This window comes from Pinus tabuliformis, chromosome 7 (genome assembly GCF_031772625.1).
Source record: "Pinus tabuliformis cultivar Carrire ecotype Pingquan chromosome 7, CPIR1, whole genome shotgun sequence".
NCBI classification, from domain to species: domain Eukaryota; kingdom Viridiplantae; phylum Streptophyta; class Pinopsida; order Pinales; family Pinaceae; genus Pinus; species Pinus tabuliformis.
The window spans coordinates 1,580,828,638-1,580,841,665 of NC_142293.1; the positions used below are offsets into that span (position 1 = coordinate 1,580,828,638).

General features: G+C 40.3%; 1 protein-coding gene across 1 annotated transcript in view; it reads left to right on the plus strand.

Annotated features, from left to right (window-relative positions):
- LOC149254117 (uncharacterized) overlaps nucleotides 1–13,028 on the plus strand; it is a 342,370-nt gene that overhangs the window by 49,493 nt on the left and 279,849 nt on the right. The window contains 1 exon segment of the mRNA XM_089460071.1: nucleotides 4,632–4,769. Coding sequence (XP_089316197.1) covers nucleotides 4,632–4,769 — 138 coding nt within the window.

The window sequence follows — 13,028 nt, forward strand, 5'->3', positions numbered from 1 at the left end:
GACAAAATCTGTCCCATTTAAATGATTATCATTAAAGTTTTCTTGTTTAAAGTTGAAAAAATATACAAATTCAAATTTCATATATATTATTAATTATAAATATATAATTTATAAAATATAATTATTAAAATTTAATATTATTATATTACCCGACGAACCCACGCACCCTGTTTCCAAAAATGTCGTCCCCGTCCCCGTCCCTGTCCCAGTCCCCGTCCCCGCACCCACGTTTCCTGGCAACATAGATGAATTTCAACAATGAAATATCCCTAGGAACATTCATTTATTATACATGGCCCATACATGAAGCAACACTTTCTAGAAACAAAATTTCCACAACTTCGCATAAATGGATGCTGTAAATTAGCCCTAGTATAGCGAAATCCTAGCAACAATGTATGTGACAAAATAGAAAGAGAAAATAGCATTTAAATTGCACTTACATGTATAAGAATATATCCAACCATCAAAACTTTGCCAATCAAGAAGCTCCAAGACAAGAGAAAGTGATCCAAACATCAAAATTCATTCCATGCTCCAAAATTTCGTCCTCCAAGAAGGATAGCGAAGGCCTAATTGAGCCCCTAAAATAAAATAATGTACAAGATAACTAACTTTTGGTGACAAGCCCACCAAACTAGCTCAAAATCAAAAGAATAAGCCTCTCAAGAGGTCGAATGATCAATAATGCATGTCATTGGGCCTTGGAGGAGGCCTAATGAAGTCCATAGGTGCCATAATGTGAAACATGACTCCCAAAAGCAGTGGACAAGGGGGTGGCCCCTTGTTCTCCAAGTAGTAAACCTGTGGTGCTCCCAAGTGGGTGTGGGGGCACACAAGTGTCCTCATGGGTCTCCAAACAAATCGAAGATGCTTGTAGACCATCTGCAAGGGCTCGGATGATAGTATAAATGATGCCACATCATCATACAAGTCCTGGGTCATCTGCCAAGTGCATAATGTAATTGTGGGGCTGACTAGACATGGTGATCCAGGTCCATCTTCTTCGTCCAAGAGTGAACCATAAGCGATCTTTGAATGACTCTACGGATCCATGGAATGGTACCTGCTGCTGTGGAGGTCCATGACTATCTACACACACCTTACATGTGACATTGTAGCCCTCTGGAGGGTTGCGATCCCGTATAGGGAGACCAAACCCTAAATGGAGACCATCTGCAATTTTGCATAAGATCCAATGCGTCCCGTACCTTCCAGCATATCAAGTCATTAAAGCAATCAAGTAAAAGTATTTACAAACCATGGAAAACAAGTGGGTTCTTCATAATGGCATGCCCTTCCATAATGGGTTTTGGTATGTGCTAATGTCTCCAAGCTCCAAGGGGGGTTAACCAATCATCTTATTAGGTGGTTTCTGCTTCTAAAGGGGGTGATATGTTCATGGTACATCCTTCAAATGGTGGTGGCATGTGATACAATGATGGAACAGAGAAAGGGGTGAAGGGGAACAACTTGGGTCACATGCCATGGCATAAGGGTAGCTAATAAAAGGGAAGCCCACACTTGGGTAAATAATGTGTAGGAGGGAGCAATCGTGGTACATGAGTTACCTCGGCCTTGCTTTTTCCACCCTTCATTGAATGCCTTTTTCCTTTTGTGATTTTCTTTGGTTAACTGCTCGAGGCTCAAAGGAATAAGAGCATGATGTGCAAAGTATAACGGTGGATACCCCCTTTTAAGGTGGGGTAGTTCATCGCCCACCAGGGGTTGGGACAATCATGGGTTCTTGAATGATAAGGGAGACTCATCTAAGGCCTCTAGGAATTGGGGTGATTGCCATGGAAAGGGTAGAGCTCATGTAATGGCTTTTGCCCATGTGCTAAATGTGTTTGTCTCGACCATATTTTGCATTTTGTGGTACGATTTCCTATTGACTGTGGCCAATTATGCTTTTTCTTTTCTTTTTAGTTGCATCAATCTTCGGGGCATCGTTTCAGGCCCGACCCAAGATGTGGGCAAGGGGAGGGAGGTGGCTAACCCTATGTGGACCTAGGAGAGGAATGTGGATTAAGTGGGAGAAGTGATGAAAGGGATTATAATGAGCGGAAGGTTAGTGATATATGTGAATTGGGGAGCGGGACCACACATCCAAAATCAGGGTTTCCCATGTAATACCATTCAAGAAACCCAAAGGCCAGTAAAAGAGATCCCATGGGACTAGGGTTCAAGGTTAACATCCCAAAAGAGACCTAGGGGACAAGAGCACAAACCTAGTCCACTCTTTCCGCTGAATCCCCCATTATTCCATGCCCAAGAGTTTACATGATAAGTAAACCAAAATACTCAATTACCAAATGACAAGGCATACCTTTAGGCTTGGGAGGCTCACCTTCAGACATACTTAATGACAGATGGGTGAGGGACCACATGGCTGGCTCAGGTCACAGAGAAATGGCACAACGAGCTAGTTGGTGGCTGCAAGGGGCTGTTGGCTACAGACTGAGGACCATCATGGAGAAAATTTTCTCCTAGGGATATCACCCACAAATTGGTGGGTAATAGTCCCTACCATTATATTTCGGTAATTTCTTCTTAATTCGTTGATAATCTCTATCTTGAACTATTGTGTGATACTTATTGCTGGAAAAAATTACTTCAGGTGCTTCTTGATTTCCTTGTTCACTTGTATTTTTTGATTGTGGACTTGATGTCGACGTTTGAGAGACTAAGGTTTCTGCTAATAATGCATCTATCTTCTCGGTTAACTAGTCATTTTGCTCGCCATGGTAGTTAATTGTTCTTGTAGTTTCATCCTTGTTGTCGTTCCTCATTCTTAATGCAATTTTCCATCGATCTTCTGATTTTGCTATTAGATTATCAATTTTGCCTCCCTTTTCTATTAGTTTATTAAATTTCTCTATTAACTCTTTGTCCTTCACTCCACTCTGTTTGCCCCTTTTCAACATTGCCAAGACGATGTCTTACACTATTGACCTCATTTCTGTATCAATTAATGTCTGCAAGTGAATGTTTGTTATGAACCATTTTTCCTTGCAGACCTCACTTCCTCTTTCTCTCTTTTATTTTATGTTATATATATATAGATATATAGTATTTTATGAAGTGTACTTTATAATACTTACTAAGTAAATATTATAAAGTAACCTTTTAATTTTTTTGGCCTTAGTGTAATTAATTTAAAAAAATCTATACGTCATATCCGCATGGTGTGGGTGAAGAGGCGGCATTAAAGGGCACGAGATATGGTATGGTGGGGGACAGTGTGGGGATAGGGGAACATAGTGGCGGGGACGATGCAGAGAGGCACGAGATGCGTGACGGGACGATGTGGCTGTGGGACAGACAGGACAATGACAACGGCTGCGACTACTACAGGGTTGGTGGTGGCGACGACTCCGACTACTACAGGGTGGTGGTGGCAATGACTGCTACAGGGTCGGGTGGTGGCTGCTACAATGTCGGGTGTCAAGGGTGGGACAGTGTGGATACTAGGAACATGGTATGTAGTATGTACGACGCTTGTACAGAACTCTAGGCAGTGAACAGAATTGGCAGCTTGTTTGAACAACAGATAGGATTTGTGGCTCTATTACCAATGTTACAAGAACACTTGTAGATATGAATTGATAATAATTATTATTTAATAAGATGAATGAATATGATTTACAATGTCACTTGGATGGTGTGCTATGTAGCGTTGCCTGGTCACAAGTGAGGGGGTATGGTACACACTCTTTGCTAATTAATTTTTATTATCTATTTTTATTTGTAAATTTTTATTATTTATTATTTTTATTTGTAACAAATTTACATGCTCCCACACGTCCCACAAACAAGTACATATACCCCTTTGTGTAAAGGGAACTAAAGGGTTCATTTGGCATCAGACACATCGGTATATGACTGGTGATTCATATTCAGAGAGGACAGGGATGTATAATTTGAGATTTGTTTTGAAAGATGCATCGTGCTTTGATATACTTCTGCATCAGAGTGAATTTTCACATAGCTCTCACAATTAAAAACAACCTTTGAGAGTTTCTTGTGATAATTGTCTGGTTGCTAAGGTAACCTATGACATAACATTAGATGTACTCTTTTTATTCTCAAAAGACTCTTGGTTTTTGTAACAGTCAATTGGGAATAAGATGTGTATTTGATGATCCACTGCAGTGCATAGTGAAACTCACATTGTCAGTTGGGGACTGCGGATATTCAGCATCTGACAGGGGAGCATTATCGTCAAGAGTGATGCAAATTTTGGGTGCATCGTCATCAAGATTGAGACAAATTTACTTTCTAGCTGCACATCTAATATCTCCCTTACTAGATTAACCTTATCTGTTTATTTTATTTTATTTTGGCAATTAACCTCATCTGTTAACTTGTGTTTGTGAAAGTTTAGGAAGAATATGAGGTCTCAGGAGTTGTATTTATGGGCCTAATTTTATGAACGTAACATCAGAAATTGAGTTCAGACTTTGTGGTGAAATATTTGAATACAATATGTTTACACTGTTTTATGTAAATATGATCCCTGTCTGTATTTTTTTTTAAAGTTAAACTAATTGCTGAAATGGTATTATCCAGCATTTGCTCATCACAAGATTTTAGTCCATTAATTATTGATATTGTTTGTGGTTTTGCAGCCTGATACATTTTTAAAAGTACGACCCCGTTGTGAAGCACCTAGGCGTGATATGCTGTATCCAATGAATTACATGCCATGTCGCTTTGTGCGAATTTCCTGCTTGCGGGGGAATCCAATTGCTATTTTTTTTGTTCAGGTAAGATCTTGATATTAAATATCCAATGGGCAATTCTTTGCTTTCACGAGGGATGTTAGATCCTTGAGATACACCATTCTTTGCAGAACTCATTGCGCTAATAAAAGTCTCTGGATTTTCTTAGACTCAACTGTAGTGTTGTTGACCTTGGTCTATGCTAGAATATCTAAATTATAGAACACGTTTCTACTAAGAAACATTTCTCTTATTCCTCTTTAAGTATGTAAATTAATTTTTATCAGCGAATGGTTGGAGATTACATAAAGGTGTACTAAGTAGTTTCAGAAATTTAAAGCTTTTCCCCTTGTTTGTAAACCAACAATTTTCAAATTATGATACGATGTTTTTTACAGTTGAGTGTAAAGTACTGGAGGATTTAAGAAATATGGAAAAATCACCTTGCAGCTGTTTCAAGCATTTCTTTTCAAGGGTAGGTTTAAATATGACTGCTGAAAAAATTGTTCATGCTTTCTTAGGGTAAAGCATATTCTTATTGCTGCAAATTAGCCTTGTATTTGTTGTTGATTTATGTAACACCGTGTTGAGATGAGATATGATAAGATAATTATATTTATGTCCAACTAATGACCACAAAGTAGGTCAAAGGGACTGTTGAGTACACTGATGTATATACCAAGCGAGAGAAACATACGGTCTCCTATAAAAGATATAATGCGTGAAGTAAATCAACATCTGGCCCTAGTGGAGAAGATCTAGGAGCTAATAGGTCTGAGGATCAGACCCATCTTTCCTAACATCCGAGGCTGAATGAATAACACTGAAGAAACTCAACAAAGTCTGTTGGCCCGATGAAGAGCCGATGGCAAGTGCAGACTATCCACTAAATCGTTTCCTGGGGGGATTCGCACGCTGCTGAATGCTGGAGGACCTAGTCCGTCTCCCAAAAATGGATCTGAGACGGAATTGCTGCTGAGATCTTGTTTGGCAGGGTGAGGTCCCATGGATCCTCACTGATCTGGAGTCTGGATACGTACTGGTATCAATCGATCTCTTGGTGCCCCTGTTTGAAGGTAGTACCCTGAAAAATGTTGTGATCCTTTGTGTGGGGTCTGGTCTGATGGGAGGCTGAAGAATATGCGCTCGGAACCTGAGAGCCTCTTGCATATATAGGGCCAAACATCTCTGATTGAGATACCTGAAAAAGTCGGCGAGGGTCCAAGAATCTCTGAACAAGCAATGAAACCTTCCTTTGATCTCGTAGTAGACAGGGCATCCAAGAATGAAGTGCACCTCGGTGTACACTTCCTATATATGACATAGTTGGCAGAGTTTGTCTGGTCTATCCACCTAGTGGTCTGTCTCTACCCGAAGTCTATGAGAACCTACTCTGAACTGGCCTAGAGGAATGGGAAGAGCATGCATCCAGTGGTGAAACATACACTGGGGTCGAACAATGAGTCCGTATCTCAACTCTAAGAAGTGCTCAGCGTAGAAGGCCATCTTTGGGTGCAACCCTCTCGGAGGATTGACCTAGGTGACTTGGACGAACTGCCTATAGATGTCCTCCCTGATAATCTTGTTTAGCTCCTATCTAGTAGGTAAAAGGTGACCAAGAGCATCTAAGGAATATCAAAAAGGAGGGAGACGATCCAACTGAATTCCCACTGACTCTAAGAGATTTGAAACTCTTGTAAACCAACATTTGGCTCAGCTTGAGGGCGTAGAATGGGCAATAGTCTCCGAAGAGCAATATGCCAAGTAAGGATATCAGTGCCTACTCTTTATTGAGTCTGCAAAACCCTGGACACGATGCAAGAATGAAACCAATCTGAAGACCGTCTCAAGCCGAAAGGGCTGAGCTCCAAATTCTGCAAGGATGATGTGCTACGACATTGCTAGTTTGCACTTAATGATGCGGCGAAGAAGAAGAAGAGAAATCAATGCTAGTAGAATTAGGGTTAGATTTCTCTTTCTTGATGATTACTTGTGAATTATGTTGGACTCCTTCACTTATTTGTTATATTATATTTCATCAAGCAATTACCAAATTATGTGTGCATGAAGATCACAAAAACACAAGACACAAGATGTAGGCACTCTGCCAGGGCAAAACCCCTATCTAGGGGAAAACCCAGTCAAAAGCTCTTCCTTCAATAGTTTTCCTTGAGACTCATCAACTTAGACACAAACCTCCTCCACACCAAGCCAACCTCTCCTTGTTCGATCCAACCTTCGACCTAGTAGCAACAACACTTCGACTCCAACAACTTCGTCTTGGCAACTTTTGGCATCAGTAGCAGCTTCGATTTTGACAATGAGACTTTGATCTCCCAAATTAGCCCACACGAGAGAGACAGAGAGAGATCCAAACTTTGATTTTGTCCTTCCCTTCCTTCTTGACCAAACTCGCACTCCTTTTAGCCTTCTTCTTCACCTTCGCACTTTTCCCAGCTTCCAGCTTCAGATATCGAACTATGTGTGAGAGAGTGAGATGCTCAAAATGAAGTCGAACTGCCTTGTATATATAGCATTATAATGAGGTCAAATTGCCTTCCTTGAGGCCGACTGGGTGTGGAGGTTACATAATTCTTTTTTGACTAAAAAATAATTCTTTTTACATTGTTCAAAAGCCCAAGAAGGGTCTCATAAAATATACAATGACTCTAATGACTCTTTATTAATCCTAGGAGTCCATAATGGGGACTTTGACTAATAAAATGATGACCCAAGCATGAAACCCATGCTTTAATAAGTCATTGTAACAATAATAAAAATTCTTTTGACAAATACATTTAATGAAGATCGAACCTAGTTACATTTTTCAACACTCCGTCTTAAGTTTTAACTAGGGGGGTATTCATAACAAGTACGAGGAATATCTCAAACTATATGAACTATGAAGAGTTTAGCACTGCAATACCATGGACTAGATTGCTAACCAGGGCAATCTATCTAAAGTCTCTCAACAATTTAGGCACCGCAATGGCACAAACTAGATTCCTGGATAGGGAAATATATCCAAGCGGGACTAAGATGGACTAAAGCTCTCAACCTCTCTAGGTACCATCAGGCTTACTTGCTAACCATAAATCTAGGGATCTAGGTGCGTATCCGAAGTCAAGAGCTCCATGACCAACGCCACCCTCCCTACTTCGGGAACTAGACATCAACACATAGTGCCGACCAAATGTCTTCCCAGGCAATGTGTCTCACGCATAAGTCCTCCACACATCTCTTCCAAACTTTTATCATCATCAAAAAAATCAACAATATCAAATAAAGCAAGCATGCTTCTATGATATTCAAACTTCTTATTAGGAAGAGTCTTTGTTAGTGTATCAACTACCTGATCATCTGTCAGGACATACTGTAGCTTCACGATCCCATCCTGCACCAAGTTCCTAATATAGTGGAACTTATTGTTGATATGCTTCGTCCTAGGATGAAACACGGGATCTCCAGACATCATGATACAACTTTGATTATCACAATCAATCACAATAGGATCCAGAGGCTTCTCGAACAAATCTGTTAGAAGCTTCCTCAACCATACAACCTCCTTTCCTACTTCACATACAACCATGTATTTTGCTTCAACACTACTCAAAGCAACGAGATCTTGCTTTCTACTCATCCATGAGATGATGGGCAGATACCAAACTAAAGGATCCACCTGTAGTGGTTCTTCCATTGGTCTCACTGCCACCCCAATCAGAATCTGTGAAGCTAATCAACTTGACTTCCTTGCTATTGTACTTTAGGCAGTGATGTATCGTGCCACGAAGATATCTTAATATATGCTTGGCAGCTATCCAATGATCATGACGAGGCTCCAACTGAAATTGATTGAGGATGTTTACAGCAAAGCATATATCCGGCCTAGTCTTTACCAAATACATCAGAGATCCACGAGACTTGAGTCGAAGCTCCTCAACTTCTTGAGATTGGTGATCATAAGAGTAGTCATGGGCTTGGAATCCATCATCCCAAATTTCTGCAACAACTTGATGATATACTTTCCTTGCCCCAAATATATCTCCCCAGGATTTTGCCATACTTCCAGACCTAGGTAATAGTGCATCAATCCTAGATCCTTCATCTCAAATTCAACTGCCAACATCTTCTTGCATTCTTGTATTCTTCTCTCCACACCTGTAATGAATAGATCATCCACATACAATAGAATAATGACTAGCTCATTATTCACAACCTTGATGTAGAGATTTGGATCAATAGAACTCTTCACGAACCCAATTTTTAGAAGGCATGCATCCATTCTTGCATACCATGGCCTAGGAGCTTGCTTCAAACCATATTGGGCCTTCTTGAGTCTACAAACACACGTTTCTTTGCCATTTACCGCAAAGCCTCCGGGTTGCTCAATGTACACTTCCTCATCGATGGTCCCATTTAGAAATGTTGTCTTCACGTCCATTTGATGGATATTCCATCCCATTGTAGCAGTTAATGAAACCAAAGATCAAATGGGAGTATACCTTGCAGTGTGTGCAAAGGTTTTTTCATAATCTATGCCTTATGAGAGAAACCCCTTGCAACAAATCTGACCTTGTATTTATCTATACTTCCATCAACAATGTGTTTGATCTTGTAGATCTAATTTGAGGTGACAACCGATTTGTCACTAGGTCTAGGAACGATTTCCCAAATCCCATTCTTCATGATGGATTGATATTCTTCCTGCGTAGCTTTCTTCCAAACTTCTTGATGAGCAACTTCTTCAAATGTAGATGGTTATGCTTCAATTAGTCTTGTCATATATGCAACATATCCAAAATATCTCTTCAGCCTTTTGCTTTCTCTAAAGGTTCCTTTCGCAGCGCCATGCCCTTCAGCATCTTCAAGAGTAGATTTTAATCAATTTGGCCTCTTCCTTGTGTTCGGTATGGCCACAGGTTGAATAGGCTCACTTGGTCCTTCTTGTTCTTCTTGAATTGTAGAAGGGTTGTCAGGTTGTACTTCTTCTTTAAATATAGGTAGATCTTCGTCATTGGAATCAATAGGAATATCCTTCGATCTTTTGTAGGCTTGATTTTCATCAAATATAACGTCCCTGCTTACTTCAACGTGTCTCCCTTCTTTGATGTAGATTCTATATGTTGATTTTTGGTAGCATCGGATGTGCTCTAGCCATGAAAATTGGTGGAGAGGTTAAGGCACATGAGATCTCCAAGACTCAGAAATCGTTTGGGGAAATTCCACCCGGATGGTGAGATATTAAAATAATTAATATTTTTAAAGAGACCCTAAGTCTAAACTTAGGAAACTTAAAATATTAATCTGTATTAATATAAGATGGGTGAGAAAGTTCTAAAGGACGAGAATCAAGCCAAATCTAATCTTAGTAGTTGATTAGCGACTTAATCTCGGCCGTTGAATCATCAACATGGAAAGTATAAGAGGAGGCTTGAGGGTCAGTTGGAGAGACACCAAGTTGATTAGTCAGTTCGATTTTCTGGAGCAGGGTTTACTGAGAGAATTGAACAAATGATCTGTTGCAGTGAGGGGTAGTTCGGCACGAGGCCGAGAATACATAGTAGAGAGGCAAAGATAGTGCGGGAGAGACAACGTAGAGCTTGGAGAGGCTGACGCAGAGGCAGCTGGGAGCTACGTAGAGGCTGAAGAGGCCAGCGTGGGTGACACAAAGGGTCTGAGGGTTGATGCAAGAGTCAAGGGGATGACGCAAAGGCTTCAGTAGCTGAGCAGAGGCTAGTAGAGTAGACACAGGGCCAAGAGGTAGCGTTGGGAGAATTTTCGTGGGGCAGACTGAGCGCTGGTGAGCCTGGAAGGGTGACGCAGAGCAGCAGAGAAGCTTCGAGCAGCTTTCGCTGTCCTGCTAAGGAGCTGCAATTGTTGCTGTGGGATCGTTCATCCAGTGATTGATTAGCTAGAATATCTGTTTCCGAGGAGAGGTACTACTGCCGAGGGCATTCTCTGTTGGGTGAGCCATTTCTGGCACCCTTGATGTATTCAAAAACTGCATAATAATAAAACTCTCATATCTGCTGCTCCAGTTTTCCCACACTAGGTTTTTCCGGGGACGATTTTGTCCGAAAAAATAACGGCGCCCCTTGTGTGTTTGTCTCAGTTATTTCAGTTGCTGATCTGTATATGTGTTAAGGCTGCATTTGTGTTTATTTTCACTATTTATATTTATAAATAACTTGTTAATGAAAATAACAAGTAGGAGAAAATAAACCAGATAATGCAGTAGGGATTTCTTATGTGTCAGTCTTAGAAATTTCAACACTATATGCCTTTGAGGAGAGACTATAGCCAACGAAGATCCCTTTATTGCTTGGAGAATCTAGCTTCTTTCGCTTGTCCTTTGGAATGTGGATGTAGGGAGGACTCCCAAAGATTCAGAGATGGTCCACACTTGACTTCTTCCCTATGAATGCGTCCTCGGGTGTCATATTTTCAAGAATTCTATGCGGACTTCTATTTTGAATATATACGATTGTCATTGCAGCGTCTCCCCATAGAAACTTTGGTAGGTCTTGATCAAGGAGCATTGTTCGTACACCTTCTTCAATTGTTATATTCTTTCTTTCAGCCACTCCATTTTGTTCGGGATAGTATGGAACAATAAGCTCCCTCTTAATTCCCGCTTCTTTACAATATGCAACCAATTCTTTAGTAGTGTATTCCCCACCATTGTTGGATCTCAAAGTCTTTATTTTTCTTTCGGTTAGGGTTTCCACTTCACATCTAAACTCTTTGAATTTCTCAAATACTTCATCCTTTTTCTTGAGAAGGTAGAGCCATGTCTTTCTAGAGTGATCATTAATAAATGTTACATAATAAAGATGACTTCCAAGTGATTTGTTAGACATGGGCCCACAAACATCAGAATGTATGAGGTCTAATATTTCTTTAGACCTTGTTTCACTATTTGAAAATGGTTTTCTTGTATGTTTTTCCAAAGAGCATCCCTTGCAAACTCCTTCACGATCTTCTTTGATATCGTGGATGCCATGAATTAGATGTTTAAGAGTGGTAATGACCTTGTAGTGAAGATGACCATATCTTCTATGCCATAGCTCAATAGGAGTGATTTCCATATGAACTAGGGCTTGAGGAGGTGGTGTAATGACTCTATACAAGCTTCCTTCATGAACTCCAATGACCCTAGCTTTATCAATACTTGAATCTTTTCCCCAAACCAAGACTTTTCCATCAGTAAAAGCAACTCTAACCCCGTTATCTTCTAAGCAAGAAATTGAAAGCAAATTCTTTTTCAAACCTGGAACATATAGTATGTTGTTGAGATGTAGTTTTGCTCCATTCTCCAGCTTCAAAGATGTTGATCCCAAGCCTCTAACAACATAGCTTTTGTTGTCTCCCAATTCCACTGCATGGGAAGATGGTTCCTTTGATAGAGTTTGTAGTTGTTTACTTTCCCCTGTCATATGCCTTGATGCTCCACTGTCAATGATCCATGCATTATCATCATTAAGTGATCCTGTAAGTGCAACTAAGAATCCTTGACTTTTGACCTTGTTGAATAAGTAGTAGACAATCTTCTTGATCCATCTTCCTGTAGAATTGAATCCCATTCTTATCATAGAGGGAGTAATCATTTTCCTCAAGCCAACGAAGTGATCTTCAATCTTCTTCGACCTTAGCTCTAATACCATGTTGAGAAATCAATGTTAGTAGAATTAGGGTTAGATTTCTCTTTCTTGATGATTACTTGTGAATTATGTTGGCTTCCTTTACTTATTTGTTATATTATCTTTCATCAAGCAATTACCAAATTATGTGTGCATGAAGATCATAAAAACACAAGACACAAGATGTAGGCACTCTGCCAGGGCAAAACCCCTATCTAGGGGAAAACCCAGTAAAAATCTCTTCCTTCAATAGTTTTCCTTTAGACCCTTCAACCTAGACACAAACCTCCTCCACACCAAGCCAACCTCTCCTTCTTCGATCCAACCTTCGATTTAGTAGCAGCAACACTTCGACTCCAACAACTTCAACTTGGCAACTTCCGGCATCAGCAACAACTTCGATTTTGACAAGGAGACTTTGATCTCCCAAATTAGCTCACACGAGAGAGAGAGAGAGAGATCCCAAAACTTTGATTTTGTCCTTCCCTTCTTGACCAAACTCGCACTCCTTTTAGCCTCCTTCTTCACCTTCACACTTTTCCCAACTTCCAGCTTTAGATATTGAACTGTGTGAGAGAATGAGATGCTCCAAATGAGGTTGAGGTTGAGTATGTATAGCCTTCCAAAGAGGTTGAATTGCCTTCCTTGAGGCCGACTTGGTGTG